Here is a 20,341-nt window from a genome sequence, read left to right as displayed (position 1 = left end):
GAGAGAGTGAGTGCGTGCGAGTTGCGTCTCCTCTCTTCACCTTCAGAGGGAAGGACACACATTCCTGTACTGCTTCCCGACTCTGGCCCTGGGCGACGCTCGGCCGTAGCTGATAAGTGACAGGGCCCCCAGTCTCGGCTCTGCTTAAAGCCCCTCACACACACACACACACACACACACACACACACACACACACACTCTCACTCTCTCTCTTTCTCTCTCTCTCTCTTTCCTCCTGGCAGCCGTGACCCCCCCGCGGCCTGGCTCAGCGCAAAGACGTGCCGCTCCGGAATTCTGCCCTCTGCCCCATTTCTACCTCCCCCCCTCCCTCTGGGGTGGGGGTATTTAAAGAGATAGCGCTCTCTTTTTTTGTCTTTTTACACAGGCTCTTTGCAACCCAGCCATTATGGTTGCACAAACCAGTGCACTCTTAGTGCCGGTCCCAAGCTCGGATAAATGGGGAGGGTTGTGTTAGGAAGGGCATCCAGCATAAAACATGTGCCAAATCAATTATGCGGATAATGAATCAGAAATTCATACCGGATCGGTCGAGGCCCGGGTTACCAACGACCGCCACAGGTATCGTTAGCCTACAGGGTACCGGTGGAACTTGGGCTACTGTTGCCCAAAGGAGGAGAAGGAGAGGAGGAAGACGTCTACAGAGACGTCAGGGACAGGAGAAGTGTAGGAGAGTGGAGGTTTAGATGGTCACTTTAAATGTTGGTACCATGACTGGTAAAGGGGGAGAGGGGTCTGATATGATGGAGAAGAGAAAGGTAGATATGTTGTGTGTTCAGGAGACCAAGTGGAAAGAGAATAAGACCAGGAACATTGGAGGTGGGTTTAAACTGTGTGGCTGGAAAGAGAAATGGTGTAGGGGTGATCCTGAAGGAACAGTACAGTAAGAGTGTAGTGGAGGTGAAGAGAGTTTCTAATATGGTGAGTTGAATCTGGAGGTTGAAGGGGTGATGATAAATGTTATCAGTGCTTATGCTCCACAAGTGGGTTGTGAGATGGTGGAGAAGGAAAAATTCTGGAGTGAGTTAGATGAAGTGGTAGAAGGTGTACCTAGGAAAGGTTGGATGGTGTGGAGATGGGGAAGCAGGATGTGGATAGGATTAGTAAGGAGGAAGTGAGAGCAGCGAATAAGAGGATGAAGACTGGAAAGTCGGTTGGACCAGATGACATACCTGTAAAAGCATGGGATTGTTTAGGAAGGATTGCAGTGGAGTTTTTATCCAGTTTCAACAAGAATTTGGAAGATGAGAGGATGCCTGAGGAATGGAAAAGGAGTGTGCTGGTACAAATCTTTAAAAATAAGAGAGATGTGCAGACCTGCAGTAACTACAGGGGAATAAAGTTGATCAGTCACACCATGAAGGTATGGGAAAGAGTAGTGAAAGCCAGGCTGAGAGAAGAGGTTATTTGCTCTGAGAATGTTTATAGAGAAGTATAGAGGAGGAACATGTGTTATATCAGTAGGAAAATGCTGAGGATGGAGCAACGAGGAAGGATGAAAAGAGAAAGGCCAAGGAGGAGGTTTATGTATGTGGTGAGGGAAGACATGCACGTAGTTGGTTTGAATGAGGCAGATGTAGAGGACCGGGGGTATGGAGACAGATGATCTGCTGTGGCGACCCCTAATGGGAGAAGCCGAATGAAGAAGAAGAAGACACAGACTCTTTGCATTTTTTGAAGAGCACATTTATACATTCAAGGGTGTATTCTTCATATTTGCCAGCATTAAACAGTATCTAAATTCAGGCTAGTTTGGAAGTTTCCTTCATGACTTTATTCATTCATCTTCAGTAAGCACTTCCTGTTTAGGTGTACCCGGGTTTATGGTGTATACCCTGGATTAGTCCATACATACCTTGCACCCTCATAGGGGCAATTATTGTAGCCAATCCAACAACTAGGAGCTGGGAGGACTATTAACAACTACGTGGAAACCCATTAGGATTCGAGAACAAGATGGATAGTGTGAGGCAACAACTGTACTTGCTGTACCATTTTTAAATGCTAGTGGGTGAAGCAGTAACTCAGGGATACTGATCAAAAGGTCGGGGGTTAAAGGGTATTAGGGGTTAACACAGGGTATGCAGCCATGATACAAAGCACCTGGAGGGATAAGGGTCTTGCTCAAGGGCCTAAGAGTTGCAGCTTGGCGATCCTGGGCTTGAACCCTTCCGACGCTATTTAATGATAAAAATTAATTGATATTTCATTCAAACACATTTATTATCTTATTAACCTATTATTTTGCAGTGGTGGACATAATGAAGTAAATGTAATTCTCCTTAAGTTGCATTTTCATGTATCTGTACTGGAAGTATTTTCATTTGGGGAGCCATTTACTTTAATTTCACTACATTTGAAAATTTCAATACTTTTTACACATTTTGCAAAAATTCACTACATTTTGCAAAATCAGTCGTTCCTTTTTATTTATGAGTGGATAAAAACATGACTGGTCAAGCATGCAGCAATCCACCAATCAGTGTATAGCTTGTGCTTTGTTTTGAATTTTATTTTTTTTGCTTTTTTAATGACTGGTGTATCTACTTATCCCCAATATACAGTTCAGTGTCAGTTCAACAGCAAGCAGAACATTTTAAGAGGAATAAATGATGAATGAAACTCCTGACTCGCCACTAACTTGCCACAACACCCGTGGCCTTAATTACACTATTTTTAAGTAGTTGAGAAGAAGGTTTTGGGCTCATGATAATTTTAATAGATATCAATCAGTGTTTGACTCATTAATATCATTCTATTATTAGATTGTTGTGCTGAGAGTAACATTAGAGTCTTTTCAGTTGATTAAGCAAAAGTCTTGTGACAAAAATATAATAGGAACTTTATAGCCATAATAAACCATAGTACTTTGGATTCTTAAGTACATCTAAGAGAAATATTTTTGTACATTTACTTGTGTGAAATGTTTAAATGAAGCACTTTCACTGGAGTAATATTTCACCTTCTGTATCTTTACTTTAACTCCAATACATGATTTGAGTTCTTTGTCTATCACTGTTTATTTTTTTCTTTGTCAGTGTTTTTCTGGAGCAAATATTCTAATTTCACATTGTTTAAAAACAAAACAAAACAAAAAAAACAAAACCACAAATTCAGGAACATGCATTAACAGGGATCAGAAATTAAATGGATGTGTCTTCCACAATCTTTAAAAAATTAGCTGATGCCACAATGCCACTTCAAATGCCATTGTTTTTATGCTATCTAGATGAGTGGTAATAAATCAACAAATAGAATGAAAATGCTGATTAAAGGTGGAATAAGAATATAATTCAGACAGACAAAAACAACTTTCTACTTGTTTTTGCTTAATTAAATTGCAAACACTGCCTGCTAATTGCAGTCTGTAATATGGAAACTATGTACCGAACTAGCTAGCTATGCTAACTACTATTAACAAACAAATGTTATCAAGGCTGTGGCATTACTCGATGCTTACCCTAGCAAGCAAACTGTCGCTGGTGTTTCTTGTAGAGGTATTGTGTGCAAACTGTGTTATTTCAGTGTATACTCTATATGTTTGAAAGACAATTAAATATTACAATAATCAGTTTGTACATGTGAGGTTTCATACTAACTGCTTTGGCAGATTAGCAAAGGCTAAGCAAACAGAACTAGCCACCTCACCATAGCTAATGTAACACATAATTTGTATGCTTTTTTTTTTATTTTTTAGTGGAAAAAAGTTAGAAAACATAAAATAATTCCAAATATTAGCAATTAAAATGGTAGTAAGTGTGTAGCAGACATGATAAGGGGGACAATTCAGTAGCCTCCAAACACTGGGATAGACAGGTGACAATTGCTAAATAAATAGCACACACACAATGATTATTAAACATGCCATGTAGTGATTAGGTGTGCGTGAGCTTTGATTGAATGCTTTAGACAGTAGATGGAGGCCGGACTTATGTGTGTGTGTGTGTGTGTGTGTGTGTGTGTGTGTGTGTGCGTGCATGTGTGTGTGTGTGTGTGAAGCCTCCCAGATCTAAGGCTCAGGTTTCACAGCTTCTCTCATATCAGGTTGTGCCGGGTGGGAGGAAGCGCAGTGGTTATGGGAGGATGGAGAACGCCACGCCAGGGCAAGTAGCGTGCCGCTCTTTATGCTGGTGTCAGCTAACAGGAGGGAGTGGCACACAGGACGCTAACGTGTTTGAACACACAAACGCACGCACACATATGGGATGTGTTTGCGAAGCTCAGCACAGGCTATTAGTGGGGCGTGGAGAACGTGGTGGATCAGCCAGCTTCAGCTTTGGATGCCGTGAGATTGTGTGTGTGTGTGTGTGTGTGTGTGTGTGTGTGTGTGTGTGTGTGTGTGTGTGTGTGTGTGTGTGGGGTTCGTCCGCCGAGGTCGTTGGAGCCTGTCCAGGGTTTCCGTGGAGACCACACAACACACAGAGACAATCAGAGCAGGCCCACGCAGTGCGGCGAGAGGACATTAACACAGGAACCACGGGTCAGAAACTAGGGGGAGGAGGGAGAGGAAGGCGACAGGGGAAAAAAAATGAGAGGAGAGGAAGAGAACGAGAGAACAACAAACACGCCAGGACCGTCAAGGCACATTCTTTCAGAGTCGTTCCATGCGCCTATAGGGGTATTATGTTCATGAAAATGAAATTGCTAAGCAAAAAAACTTAATAAAAAACATCGATAGACTCAGGGTGTAGAGGAAATAATAAATGTCAGTCTTAACATTGAGATATAGCATGTTTAGTGCATAATACTTGAATTTACATGTTGCTCATAAACCATAATCTTAAAAAAAAAAAACATTTGGACTTGGACTATATGGACAAAAGTTTGTGGACATCTGACGGTAGGACTGGTATGTGCTTGTTGAACCGCCGATTTCACATTAAGTCCCTATTTGCTATTAAAATAATCTCCACTCTTCTGGGAAGATGTTCCACTTCATTTTGGAGTGTGCTTTGTTTAGGCTTTTTGCTCATTCATTCACAAGGGTGAAGTCAGGCATGAATGTTGGTGAAGTAAGGAGGCCTGGAGTCCAGTCGATGTCCACTGTCATGCTGAAATAGGTTTGTGTCTCTAGTTCAAGTGAAGGGAATCCAAATACATCCAATACAAATTTGTGCCTCTAACTTTGTGGTAAAGAATTACAAATGGCTGGAAAAAAAGTCTAATAAAAAAGTGAACATTTTTATTATTTTTATTTTTTTAGTGCAGCACTAAATCTAGAACATGGATGAAATGTTGCAATCTAACCTTTCTGGAACCTATTGTATACTCAATAAACATTCATCTTCTGTAAATGCGTTAACATGGCTATAATTGTAGTGGAACCAGAGCAGATATCCTGGGAATACTGAGGGCATGGTAAGAATATGGGAAATGGTAGCTCAGTGGTTAAAGTTTTGTACATCTGATTGGAAATTCAAGATCCCAGCACCACCAAGCTGCCACTAATGGGCCCTTGGGCATGGCCCTTAGCCCTCATCTGCTCAAGTTATATAAATGAAATAATTGTAAATTGCTCTGGATAAGGGAGTCATAAATGTAATGTAGGAATACACTCTGCATTAGACACGAGTCCATCACAACACCTCTTACACACTGAGTCACACCCGAGTCCAATTTCTGATCATCAATCCACCTACTGGTATGTACTTGTAGTTTCTTGTGAGCTCTGAGGTCAAGATCTAGCAGCTGTAAGAGAGGATAAATATGAATTATTAAAAAAATAATAAGTCCTGTGTATAAAATCCTGATGAACTTTTATCCCACGCTTTAAGCACTGCTATTTTATCAACATGGGAACAACTGGAGTAAAGAAGCACATGAAAAAAGCCCCTGCACCCTATCAGGGCCCAACTTACTGTAGTCCCCCAACAGCTTAATAGATGAGGCGTCCCGGCGTCCCCTGCACTCGTGCCTCATGACTCATGAAGAGGAATATTGGGACACTTCTCTCGGCAGGGTGTGCCTGAGACAGTGCTAGGCTGTGTTTGGAAGAGACAGAGTTTGCATGGAGAAAAAAATAAGCGTGTCAGAGTTTGTGCGTGAACGCGAGAAGGGGTAAGAGTGTGTTGTGTGTGTGTGTGTGTGTGTGTGTGTGTGAGAGAGAGAGAAAAAGAGAGAGAGAGAGAGCAGGCTTACACATCTGTGTCCCCCGGGGATGTGGCTAAAAATATGTGGTTCCTCAAGCCTTCTGGTGTCTGAGCAGCGTCTGTCTGCTCTGCACCGCCATCCCTGCGGCCCTCCTTTCCTCATCTCCCGTCCCTCCGTCCCTCAATTACACACACGCACACGCATACACACACACACATCCACACCAACTATACCCAGCTGCGTCCCTGCTCTACTTCCTCTGCCAACGACCTCCGGTCTGGCAGTCTGCAGCCCTGGAAGAGAGAGCCAGGGACAGGGAGGGAGGGGGAAAAAAAAACGAGAGAGATGTGAACGGAGGGCGGAAGAAGACCAAGGATAGACAGGAAATGTGCGAGAATAGATTCACAGCCTTTGTTACTGAACTATAATGAGAAATGTCATGACGGCATCAGTGGAAATGTCCCACTTTTGCTAAAGGCCCTGCGAATTTGTAGCTCATGTGTCGTCCTTTTATTTCTCTCTCTCTCTCTCTCTCTCTTTCCCTTTTTCTCTCTTTCTCCCTCTCTGTCTCTGTCTGTGTCTCATAGGGAAAGATTTCCATGTGATGTCCGCCTCCAAGCGCACCGAATCTGGAGTAGGTGGGGATAACCGTGTGGGGCGTGGCCGTGTGGCCGAACTGATGAAGACCTTTAGTGTTTCCAGTGACTCCACCTCCTCACAACCTCTACCCAGATCCAACAAACCCCTCATCCCGAATAAACCCAGCCATTTGCAGCATCTTCCCTCAAACTCGTTCAGGTAATCAGCGGAGATCGCAGGATGCTCAGACTGCCTCTCTCAGGAACACTGCTCTAATTGCACATGCGACGGTGGCAGGACGAGGAATTCTAGCAATTTTTGAATTGCAATGTTTTGTATAATTGTGCTCTCGGGATGCACAAAAAGCAAAAAAAAAAAGGGGGGGGAAAAGAGTGTATAGTTTTTACACTTTTGTTACAGACTGATTTATATTCCTAGGGTCCTTTCAATGACAAATCTATATTCCATTCTTTTCCAGAAATCTGTACTGGTGTATTTTTTTTATATTATATTTTTTTTAAATTGTGCAACTTTGAAGGGGAATTCCACCAGTAAGATCATTTCCCCACAGTTGAAGCAATTGGCAATCTGTGTTATGATGAAAGAAAACGCAGCCTCTCTGCATGAGCTGGTTTGTGATTTTCCACGTTTTCTGAAACGGAACAGCTAGCGGGACTAATGAGATGATGCGTGTTGACGGGTTTATTGAGCAAAAAGCGGCAACGTTTCCTGTCTCTGAGCGCGTTACGTTACCAAATGCTTTTTTCTCCCGTCATTACTGACAAATTACTTCAATTACTTCAGGTTTTTTGGACAGAACGCCACAGCAAAAGCTGTGTCATTTACGTCAGTTTTGTAGTGTATAAAAGTTGTTTTTTTCAAGTTGTTTCTAGAGTTCTTCTATACCAACATGCTTACCAGCTGTAAACCTACATGTCAAGGAAATATTGATTACATCATCTAACAATAAACCAAGTAGGGATTTGACACTTTTTCCGGCTTATTAGTTATTAATCTCCTGAACTTGAACCTGGAGAGAGGATGGCACGTCCCCTCGGCTCTATAGAAAATGAAGTGGGAACACACAGCATCACTGTTCTTCAGTTACACAGTGTACCTTCAAGATGCCGTGCATGTGCTGATTCACCAGAACCGAGAGCTATTTTTTTTCAGTTTAGGCTCCATCACATCGGCAAAATAAGTCATTTTTGCAACAGTCAGCGCTGCTCATTTGACACGTGTGTCTGTGTGTGCATGTGTGTGCGTGTGTGTGTGTGTGTGTGTGTGTGCATAGACTGCCTCAGACAGATCATGAAGAGCCGAGCCTCAGTAGCAGTTGAGCACGGCCTCCATGTTCATTAACGCTGACGAGACTCTACCATACAGTGCTCTATGGCACAGCTAAGAGGGTTGATCAAGCACTTCTGGGAGCTTTGGCCTCAGATTGCACTTTTAAATAAAGGTTCTTAAAAGGTTCTTGAGGCTGTTCTGGGATTTCTGAATGAAATGGGCACTTATCAGGACGGGCCATGTCACGATGGTACCTTAAATAAAGCTCAAACATTGCAGATTGAAATTCCTGGCATGGTGCACCAAAAATCCATGAAATCCAAGAAATATATATTTTAGCATTTTATTTAAAAAAGGAAATAACGGAGAGCTGGCAGAAACTGTTTTGAGTTAAATTATTCAATTATGCTTTCATTTAGAGACTTTATACTTCACACATTATGTCGAGCACGATATCTTCTATCACATATACTAAACAATTTTCCTGAAATTATAAATTGCACAATTGTAACAATGCAAATTGTAGCACTATCAATGTCAAAACAAAGTCAAATCAGCATACAGTCAGTACATTAAAGTATGGACAGGATTAAGTTCATTATTAGTGGAGAAGTCAATTACTCTCAGAATATTTTTTGGTTTATTCTGTTTGTTTATTATTTTTATTTCATCATTGCATTTTTGTTCAATGATAATAATCATGATTACTGTAGTGCGGTATATGGTAACAAGTGCTTTAACCACAACTTGACATCTAAATTCCATTTGCATCAATTGACATATGTATGCCTTTTGAGTCAATTGCAATTAATTTAATCATATCACTGTGTACATCGTTCCGGGCTCAGTGCTGCCACCTTTGAAAAACCGGATCAGAAGCAAGATACTGTATTGTTAAAACTGATGATTTAATTGTACTCCATGTCACACCAGTGATTTTTCACCATCCTTGCAAAACCAAAAAAAATTATCATGTACAGAATCAGAAAACTATGCTAGCATTATCACTCTTGCAGATTTTCTCCCATTTTAACATTTAATTTATCAGGGTTTACTGAAATATCTTCAGCAAAACTGGATGTTACATTGTGCTGTGGTACAATGATCCCAGGTTTCCACTTTATATGCAGTATAATTACAGTATATCAGCATAGCAGGTCACAAGTATGACCACTGGAATCTATAAAGGTTGCACGATTGTGTTAATTGACCAGCAAAACCAACTTTGCAACTTTGCAACCAGCATTTTGGTAGTCCATGGGTTTACAGCGTGAATGGTAAATGCTAGTAAATGAAAACATACAATCACTGGGCATGCTAGTTGATGGCCAATTTGAACCACTATAGTGGTGTTAATTGTTGTTGTTGTTGTTATTATTATTATTATTATTATTATTATTATTATTATTATTCACACTGTGGTACTGTATACCATGAAGGATCTTCAGATGTTCTGAAAATCCTTCATTATATTATACCAATGACATCCATTTTTTTCCCTATGGTTTAACATAAAGAGCTGTAATGTTTTAAGCCTGATTTTCTTTTGTTTGATGCCATTCCTGTATTTGTATACAAACCTATCTTCAACTCACATACGGCAAACCAAGCTCCCTTTTCTTTTAGCTTTTATAATCAAATTATTCGCCATTCAGATGTCAGCCATCTTTTAAATGTTCCCCCACCATTACTAGTTTACTGTGGGAGTATAATATTCGATTGCACTTGTGTTTGTTTCTTCTGTGTTACGTTTTGCACCATTGAGAGGGTTGTTGTTTATTGTTTCTTCTGTATGGATTGATGACTTGAGTGATTTTATGTGAGGATGAGTGTTAGATATTGTCTCTGTGAGCAATGCTCACAGTTCAGCAATAAAAATGATCAGAATCCTCCAAGGCATCTGAGGTGTTTTTTCTTTTCTTTTAATACTGGACTGGTAAATTTTTGGTGAGTGTGTGGGCATATCATAGAGGGGTGCAAACATCTCAGGTAGTAACATATGACAGTTTTGACAGTGTGGGCCTGGTCCTCAAGAGAAAAATTAGAAAAATAAAAAAAAGATAGACAGAAAAACAAACAAGACTAAAAAGATTTCCTTTTGTTTGCTGAGGTTGAGGTTATGGTTAGAATTAATTTTAGGCATAGCATTAATTATTCCGTTAATATATATATATATATATATATATATATATATATATATATATATATATATATATATATATATATATATATATATATATATATATATATATATATATATATATATATATATATAAACATATATATATATATGTGTGATTTTGCTCAGGGGGTGTGTGGAAGTAATTTGTGATTTACTTGTATATCCATATTAATAGAAAACTCTGCATTTGTGTGCATTGTTTGTCCCATTAAATTTGCTTAGTGTAATTTTTTTCTCTTTGAAATATTTCCTAAATATTGTGTTAGGGGTTACTAAACCTATGAACAAATATTTACTTGTCTTAAGTTGTCCATCCTCTTGGTTGCCCCCTGCTTGCTGTACTCAAAAATGCATGAACAGAAAGAAAGAAAAAAAAAAAAAAAGGGGAGATATTGTAGTCAAGATAATCAGTTACATTGGCAGCCGTAACAATACTTCGGAGGTACTGATGATCATATGTAAATGTATGCTTATAACACACTTCGCAAGAACACTACAATCAAAGTAAAAAAAATATAATTAAAGTAAAATAACATTGATCTCTACTATCTCTACTTGCCACCTACACAGATAACCACAGTGCCAACCATGTAAAGCGACTCAGCCATTCAACACTAATTCAACACTAAATCAACTCTAAAGTCATCATTCACAATAAATACTAATTAGCTCTTTTGCATGAAGTAAAAATAAATAAATTACCTGCTGCTTTTTACCTGTGCAAGTAACTTTTCCATTCAAACCTTTTTTCAAGTCACCCCTTTTTTTTGTGTCCTGAAATGGGGACTACAAAATGCATCCATTAGGGCGGATATCAGATTGCCCCATACTTTCTCTATGAAAGTTTTGCTTATGAGTGGGAGTGGAAAAGGGCAGGACACTTAATTATATCACCTCTTCTTTGAGAGAACAAAAATTAAACCACAAGTTATTAAAATTCCTATTATTCAAGTCCAAAGTTTTTAGTCTTTTTCCTGCTTAGAAAAGCATGTGATTAGCATTAATTAACTAGTTATTTCTTGGGTTGTTAATGTGTCTTTAAGGTGCCATTATCATTTACAGGAAATGATCATAACCAATAAAATGATTATAATTCATTTCAGTAGTCAACATTGATAGACTGACAAATTTTTATTTATTTTTACAAATAAGACAAGTTGGACAGCGAGGTTGCATTGGAATGTCAGACATTTTCAGTTTGAGAAAACTTGAATTAAGTTTTGGTTTGTAATGGCAGTGCTGGCTATTACTCTTCATCTTTATGTTCTCTTGTTGAAAATTGGTGTACTTTGTTCAAGTTTATTCTATTTAATTAACATCCTATTACCTAAACAACAAACATAACTACTTTTTTTATTTATTTACAAATGAATAGCAGTATAGAGGTCATACATGCTTGAGACAAAAGGTATCTTGTCGGACCACTGAAGCGACTTATTACACTATTGCAAAAGGATTTTCAAAGGTTCCACGACATATGTTTTAATTCTGTTATATAGCTTGTGATTAACAGATACAACCTATACAGATATACAAATTATAGACTATATACTGGTATATATCCTGGCTTTTGGTGGTGTGGAAAAAACAATCGGATGTCACTATTTCTGATTGTGACTGACTGACAAAAAAATACCTTTCTCACCAAAGAATATAGTATAAGGTTTAAATTTTGAAAATATATATAACATATTTCAAACCAAAGTAAGTGAAACATTGTATTGACTATTTAGCCTTATATGGGTTTTTTCTGTAATGTTGATAAGGAGCTATTATAAAAATGTGGTAGTAAAACTGGCTAAAAATGTCTTCAATCATGCTAGCTGAGAGTGATTTGCTCACCACGTGAATGCTGTGGCATTGATCAAGTTGTTGGATAGTTAGCTAAAGTAATACAACTAAATACATATATTGCTATCAATTCTGTTTATAACCAGATATTGGCTGTCAAAATGTCTATGATTCTCCTGTACTATAACTACGATAAAATCTTCAAGCGCAGTGTTCTTCCTTTTTTAATTTTGGTCATAGCCAGACTGAAATAGTATTTCTATTATGTATAAATATATCAATACTCCCACTTGAAGGGTTTTCCTAAGCACACATATTTAGTGCTAGTCTTATTAAAAATGTGAACATATGATGTAAGATGTTTATAGTGCGATTATTTTCAATGTTTAGATTAGTAATGCTAATTGGAACTGATCTCAACATCATTAGCATTACCTCTTGTTGTCCATGATTAAGCTTGTTTATCTGATTATTCCTCTGTAATTAGTCATCTGTGTATTGTTTATGCAAAAGGACTGATTGATACCGGGTATGAACCAGCTTGTACTAGTGTACGTACACTGCTGTGAAATTCATAAGGTTTACAGACTAAAGTAAAATGAGACAACTGAACCATCCTTCAGTTCACCGTCATTCCACACTCACAAGTATTCACAGACACACACACACACACACACACACACACTCGCACACATACACACATGCACGCTTGAATGAGAGTTGGATTCGAGTCCCGTGCTTGGGAGAGCAACAATGACAGCGGCTGTTCTCTGACGCACGGAGACGTTGGCGAGCTGTTTCCAGAAGAGTACGGGAGGCCGTTGGCAGCCCCCTTTATCCCCCACTCCTCCTCCTCCTCCTCTCAGCCTGGCCATCACCGACCGTGCCGTCCGATGAGAGATAAAAGGGGGCTGTTGTTGTTTTCAGCACGCAAGGGAGACGGACGCCTCTGTTTTTCTGCGCCTGCCTCTATCTCCTGACGCCCACAGAAGGAGGAAAAAAGGAACAGGAGAAATAAGGGAAGAGAGGAAAGGAAGAAATGCCTGGCGTACTGGGGGCTGCTGCTCTTATTCTCCTCCCTGGATAGAGGAAAGAGAAAAGAGAAGGCCTGGGCCATGTGATAGGGGAAGCTTGCGGGCCCGGCTCGGCCCCCAGGCGGAGAGAACGAGGCCTGCTGCGTCTCTCCTGCATGATTAATCTGGCTGAGGGGCAGGATGGCTGCCATAGACCTGCCGCATTAACTCCCTGTTCGCCAGCCAAATACACACAGACATGCACACACAAGTGCGTCTTCGCGGATCCACACACCAAAAATCTGGGTTGACGGCTGCTATGCGTGCCAGAGTGTCCACCTGCAGCAGGAGTGTTGTGGTTAGGTTGGGAAAGTAGAGCAAGCCATTGTGCCTTTGTTCTCGCCACAGGCTCCGTCTCGGCCGAGTCACATGAGAGGCAAAACGTAAGTGGTCACGCTGCTTGGACATGGTCAATGGACACTGACTTTCTGCTTGATCTTTGGAAGAAAGACTCACATGATTGGTGCACGGTCAAGACAAGTAGTTCAAAAGCCCTAAACAAACCATTAATCATGTTTTGACTAGACTTGCCAAGACGAGACCAGTTGCCATAGTATAAAGTTCACTTTTTACTTTTTGTTTTTTATTACTACTAATAGTAAATAAGTACAAACAGACACCTAGTCCAATGAAACCTTGAAAACATTAGATTTAATCATTCAAACATCTGCTTTATACTATAATTTTAAAGACCTGCAGAGGTGTCCACAGTAACAAACTTCTTGTCTAGGCCTGTGTGTTTCTCAGTCTCTTCACTAAGTCTTTGTATATCACAGAAGTGCAAAAGTTACCTGGTCCCCTGAAAAGGCTAGGCAAAAAATACCAAGCCCTGACTCTCAGGCTCCCAGGAAGGTGGAGGGTTAACTGCCCTCAGTCCGCGCCGCATTAACTGGAAAGGAATGAAGTGTCAAGCGTGTTCTCACCGCCATGAGACGCCTGAAACCCTGCCTCCTCCACCAACCCCCCCACCACCACCACCCCAGCAACCTCCCACAGCCGTGACCAAATTATTTTCTAGCCTCCAGAGATTCGCCTCGCCAGACAAAAATCTGCAGCACAGCCCTGATTCAGTGCACAAACACGCAGCCTCCCTCCTCTCTCAACGCCTCTCCGCCGCCACTTTGAAGAAAATGGGCCTGCCGTTTTTTTTCCTCCTTTCTTTAACGGGCCTCCGTTAGGACAGCTCCGTCTGTTTACACTCGACAGATTTAAACGCTCCCGAAAACAGCGTCCACAAAACAACTTGGCTTCCTCTGTGAGCGAGGGCCCATCAAAAAAAACTGCTCTTTGTTCGTGGCCCCTTTTTTCACTTTTCCTCCTTATACTTTCAATAATTACTGGTCAAGATATTTTTTGGCGGTCAATTACAAAAAGCAACATTTTTTAGCTGAGAAACAGCTAATAGACTAAAGGTAATATAACATATATATATATATATATATATATATATATATATATATATATATATATATATATATATATATATATATATATATATATATATATATATATATATATATATATATATATATATATATATATATATATATATATATATATATACATATATATATATATATATATATATATATATATATATAGAGAGAGAGAGAGAGAGAGAGAGAGAGAGAGAGAGAGAGAGAGAGAGAGAGAGACTCACTCACAGAGAGAGAGAGAGAGAGAGAGAGAAGGGGGGAGTTGGGTGGGAGAAAATAAACCCCACCAGTGAGCAGGCCGCCGAGCCCTGCCAAACTGCTTAAAAAAAGCCCTCTGTTTTATTTATAGTGTGCTGTATCCATGGTAACCAGAGGGGTCAGGCAAGCCGGGCCTGCGCTTCACCCTGCTCAAGGGATTAGGATTTCACCGAGCTTCTCACATGTGCCCAAGGTGGGCTCGAGCTTCTCACTGACGCTGTAACACAGCTCGGAAAATAGTGGAGGAGCAGGGAGGGCTGGGGGGACTTTCACACTCACCAAAATGGAGCGAAGTGCCATATGATCCTTAATGAGCTAGCCAACACTCCAGAGGCAGCAGCAGTTTGGGTTTGTTTACACTAATTGTCAAAGTTCTCCAACTGAGTTTAAGCCCATTAAAGTGATAAGAGCAGCAGATATTCCGGTGCTCAGTAAGGTCAGACTGGGTCAGTGGGAAGCACAGCAATTCCGTACATGACAATCTTACCTTTGGAGGAAGGTGAAACTATGACACTGAGGCCGAGTTTGTGAGAAGTACTGTTAGCTTTAGAGCTGACGGGTGAAAGGGGGAAAAACGAACTTGCGATTCTTGCGGCATTCAAGAGCAAAGAAAGTGGACATCATTTTCAAGACAATCTTGGATTAGAGTACGGTCCAGAGCACATGGATTTATGGATTTTACTGGACAAGGCCAAATGGTAGGAGGTCATTAGGCTGCCCTTCATAATGTAGTGAGCGAGAGAGAGAGAGAGAGAGAGAGAGAGAGAGAGAGAGAGAGACCTGCTCAACCATGCAAGAAGGACGACTCTGCTAAAGTGGAAGATTTTTGTGGCCTTGTTATTTTCCGCTCAGGCTCTGCGTGTGAGAGCTCTTCCAAATCCTTGCGTGGGAGACTGTTGAAGGAAACCGGAAAGTGAGAGATAGAGTGGAGAGAGATAGAGAGAGAGAGAGAGAGAGAGAGAGAGAGAGAGAGAGAGGGAGGAAAGGAGGGGTAGGGGAGAAGGAGGCATTGACATGCACTCCAAGAACACCGCCATGTGAGAATGTGGACTTCCGGATCTCTCCCGGGGAGAACGCAGTCAACGTTGCTAGGAAACAGATTGCTATGGGGGTTAGTGGAGCCATGCGTGGAAGATGACGTCTGACATGGTTGGAGGTGGAGAGATTCTGGCCTCCAGAGGTGGGGGTGAAGTGGCACTGGGCTTCTCAAGGTGGTGTTGGAGATCAAGAATGACTGGACTCAAGATGTAGGTCTAGGACGTAGATAGGAAGAGTGGGACAATCAGAATAGAGGTGGAGAGAAACCAATGTTGGGAGGTGGCTAAAAAAATGCTTATTCAAGTTGTGGATAAAACCCAGAAAACATGGAGCAGATTTTAGGAAGGAGATAGGTTCTTTAGATATATACACACACAGGTGTGCCTTCCATGATGAAAGTGTATGCTGAGATTGGTGGGCCTCTAGATGTGTAAATGCATGTGAAAAAAAGCCTGACCTCTTGAGGTCTCCAGGGATGACACTAGAGACGCAAGACTCAAGAGATGTAGATGCAGGTGGAATGAGATTGGACTTCTCTTTTTTACTGGGTCTTGCTTAGAATTGTGAGAGAATCCATTTCTTGAATAAAAAAGGAGCATTTCTCTGATGGCTGGGTGGAGTTACTACCTGCAGCCACACCACCTTCCACAGCAGCATGCACTGTGGGCTACGATTACCACAGTATACGTAGTTGCCAAGCGACAAGAGGCCTCTGGTGTATGAGGCTCAGTCCTGTTGCCAAGTGATGGGGCTCAGTGGGAGCTGGTGGTGGCACTCAGGGACTGGCGTCGCCACTGGGACCAAGGGCACCGTTGCTAAGAGATGCCACAAGCAAGTCAGAGTTGTGGGTAGGAGACATGGAGCAAGGGAGGGAAGAGGCGCTTATCAAGGACAGCCAAGGACAAAGGGCTTTCTGAGTCAATGGGCTCACACAGGGAACAAGTGTGTGTCATGCCTAGCTGACACAACCATCCTCGGCTTTACAATCTGTAAAAACAGAAGGAGAGACATCTCCCTACGATATGCTCCATTATTGTGTGGTGGGTCAAATTGTGGTCCACGATACAGCATTTAAATATATGCCACGCATCACAACCACACTGACCACAACAGAAGTTGAATATTTAGTGTTTTGAAGTGTTAATGTTCGAGCTTAATTGTATGTTTTAATAGTGAAAGGAGAAATCACAAATGACAGATTTGGCAAAAGTATGGCAGGTGAGAGTGACAAAATCAGAAAGTCTTCATTTGCTATATCCAGAGCAGGCGCTTGAACACAAGAACACAAGTGAATTAAACACTGGATTGTCGCCATGTTTATTAACATAGAAATGTTGATGAGCTAAAATGAAACAAACTTACATTTATAAAGAAAGTACATGTAGTTGTTTTTGGGAAGCTTTATGGTTGTAGTGTCCACATTTTAAAATGCTTATTTTTTTATTAGATATGAAAATGTTTTAGATTTTAGATGAACAACAACCGCGAAAATGGTGGCCGAGTAGTTCAGAGGGTTGTTCTAGTTTTTGATCCTGAGCTCAGGTTACTATCTGTGTGGAGTTTTGCATTTTCTCTGTGGTTCTCCAGTTTCTTCCGACCTCTGAAAAAACTGGATTGGCAACTCTAAATTGCCCCAGGTGTGAAAGATTGTTTGAATAGGCATGTTTGATGCTATCCAAGGTGTATTCCCACCTTGTGCCAGTGTTCCCGGGATAGGCTCCGGATCTATAGCCAGATAGATTGTCCAAGATAAAGCAGTACTGATGAGTACATATTAACTGGCATGATTGTGTCACATGGAGGCATCCCCTCTTTTCACTTTAGTAAGGAATATAATTTTCACACAGCCGGAAAATCACAGAAACTCGTAAACAAACCGTTTACATTGGTAAATCAGAGGCACTTACATCGGCCCTTAATGCATCAGTCCACATGCTTTTTTTTTTAAATTAGTGAGCAAGTTATGCTTGGATGGAGGCCTCAGTTTCTAGGCCGACATCCTCTGAGGTACCTCCTTAGAAAGTTCTCCTAAAAATCACTCTTCACTCGCTGTGCACCCCAGAGTGCTACATCTAGATAGTGTTGTGCCGTATATTATAGTGCTATAGGGGGCTGAGCAGCAGGGATGGTATAGAGCACGACTCGTTCTGGCCAGAGACCTGACTCACGGCTCCATTTATCAGCGAGGACGCACGCACAAAGGCCTCAGTGTGGGGGCCGGTAATTGGATCTGCGACACGCCGGTGCCCCTAAGACCTGACTTCCCCCTCCTTCCCCAAAATTCCCCCTTCTTTCTTTTCCCTTTCTCTCCTCCTTTGCCGTTACTCACTCGCTCCTTCTTTCATCTCACCATTATCTCCGCTGGCTCAGTGCGTCAGGAAGCACGCTGCATGAGCACATGCAGACATGCCCTGACTCACACACACAACCACGGGGACATGAGCGGATTTGTTGCCCACAGTCAGGCACTGACTTTTTTTACTTGGTAATATTAACATTTAGCAACATTGAGGTATAATAAGCTTCATACAGGCTATCCAATATTGTGGACTTTTTAGAATTTCTATCTACTATTTTGTTTATCTCAAAGATTTAAACATCTGAAAATGTACAAATATGCTGCATTACATTTACGAATAAACTGTGCAGATGTTTGATCATACACAATGTATGCACAAGTAAATTATCTACTCTGTGTGGCAATGCAAAGTAAAGAAAATGTAGCTGATAATTACCCTAAAAATAGGACTATACTCCTAAATTCATTAGACAATAAAAAGTTTCTGAACATTTTTTATTTGATTTAATTAGAATGAAAAGCTTGAACTATGACTAATAGCCATTTTACCTAATATATAAGGAATAAAATATTGTTACAAGAAAGTAATCAATGCTGCCTTGTGTCTGGATACAGTCTGATCTAAAATGGAGGACTGATACCAAACAGAAGTGGATTCTATGCTGTGAGGCTGGAGATGGTTCTACATGAACAGTTTAAAGATCCATAAACTTACTGAGCCACTCAAATACTTTGAGGATGGATTTGGACTGTTATTAATATTAACCGCCTACTACAGCTATGAACAGCTCTGCATTTAAGCGCCTAAACAGAACACCTCAACAATTCTGAAACTGTATTAAATTTACATTCTGTGCCACTCAGATGAGGATGGGTTCTTTTTTGAGTCTGGTTCCTCTCAAGGTTTCTTCCTCATATCATCTAAGAAAGTTTTTCCTTGCCACAGTCGCCACTCTCTTGTTCATTAGGGTTAAACTATATAATTATAAATTATAAAGAGCAAACTTATAGGCCCTAAACTTGTACATTCTGTAAAGCTGCTTTGAGACAAAGTACATCGTTAAAATCGCGATACAAGTAAAATGTATGGAAATGAAATGAAGTTGAATGCATTTCCAAATAGCATATCCTGAGGTGTTTTTTTTTTTTTTGCTTTGTTATTAATGTTAAAAGTAATTAAACAAAAAATTACCCATAACAAGCAATTAAGAAACACAGAAAAGCAAACCATAAGATTAAATTTTGAACACACAGATTGGAGAATAAATTATATATATATATATATATATATATATATATATATATATATATATATATATATATATATATATATATATATATATATATACTGTATATATATATATATATATATATATATATATATATATATATATATATATATATATATATAATATAATATAATATAATATAATATAAGATAGTTTCAGCAAAACAACATTGACAACAGAACCGAACACTGAGGTACAATTGACTCTCTACAATGTCAAAGTTTGACATCATTTTATCTGTACATGCAAATATAATTTATAACATACACTCTATGGTGTTGTAAACTTTTTTCCAGCAAAGACCAGGAGACTTGAATATCTTTCATTAGTAGTCTTTATTGCAGACGAGCCAACACATCAGAGTGTACTGCTTCGGCACTGCAGTCATCAAGTCCAACTTTAAGCATTGGTTTTATACACATTTTGGGGGCAGTCCCTCCGAAGGAGAACAAAGCACTCAGGTGATAAGTAAAAACAAAACATGCAAGGGAAGTAGCTGTCATGGCTCAGATAACTATCTCTCTCTCAGACCACTTTATTATCATAAAAATACCGAAAGGTTCATACAGCTTTGGCATTCTCTCCGATCATTGATTAAATCATGAGCAAATGGTCACCAACACAGCAGGAGATGGAGACGAGGCGATACAGTGCCTCTTAGTTTTATACAAAGGAGCATTTGGAGTTAGCAAACCTCCATCCAGCTCTTTGTTTTTACATCATCATGTAGTTTATGCTGTTGCTTCATTTGTCTTCTAAATATGTATAATGTGTATATATGCATGTATAGTTCACAATACAGAAAAATGTAATAAAACAACTAATTAAAAACATTCCTACAATGGACAAACGAATTGGGACACTTGACTTTTCCAGCCATATGTAGTTAGCAAACTATTAGCACAAAGTTGGATGCAAAAAATGTGTGTAGAATGTCCTTGGATGTGGTAGCATTACAGTTTTCTTTCACTTGAACAAGGAGACCCAAACCTGTTCTA

At 40.2% G+C, this 20,341-nt stretch overlaps 1 protein-coding gene and 1 long non-coding RNA gene across 3 annotated transcripts in view; one reads left to right on the top strand and one right to left on the bottom strand.

The window, feature by feature from the left end:
• zgc:100829 (uncharacterized protein LOC445149 homolog) overlaps nucleotides 1-9,874 on the top strand; it is a 30,505-nt gene extending 20,631 nt beyond the window's left edge. For both annotated transcript variants that reach the window (XM_046867476.1, XM_046867477.1), the window contains exon 8: nucleotides 6,696-9,874. In XM_046867476.1, the coding sequence (XP_046723432.1) occupies nucleotides 6,696-6,910 (215 nt within the window). In that variant the 3' untranslated portion in view covers nucleotides 6,911-9,874. The remainder of the gene's footprint in view (nucleotides 1-6,695) is intronic.
• Nucleotides 4,737-6,622, bottom strand: LOC124397741. The gene is made up of 3 exons (XR_006927960.1): nucleotides 6,157-6,622; nucleotides 5,877-5,999; nucleotides 4,737-5,706 (listed from the first exon to the last, which is right to left on the bottom strand). It is a non-coding gene; the product is annotated as an uncharacterized LOC124397741 (long non-coding RNA).
• Nucleotides 9,875-20,341: the final 10,467 nt, after the last annotated feature.

The sequence above is a fragment of the Silurus meridionalis genome, chromosome 15 (assembly GCF_014805685.1).
Source record: "Silurus meridionalis isolate SWU-2019-XX chromosome 15, ASM1480568v1, whole genome shotgun sequence".
NCBI classification, from domain to species: domain Eukaryota; kingdom Metazoa; phylum Chordata; class Actinopteri; order Siluriformes; family Siluridae; genus Silurus; species Silurus meridionalis.
The sequence above is the reverse complement of the archived record's forward strand: the minus strand, read 5'-3'. Positions and strand labels throughout refer to the sequence as shown.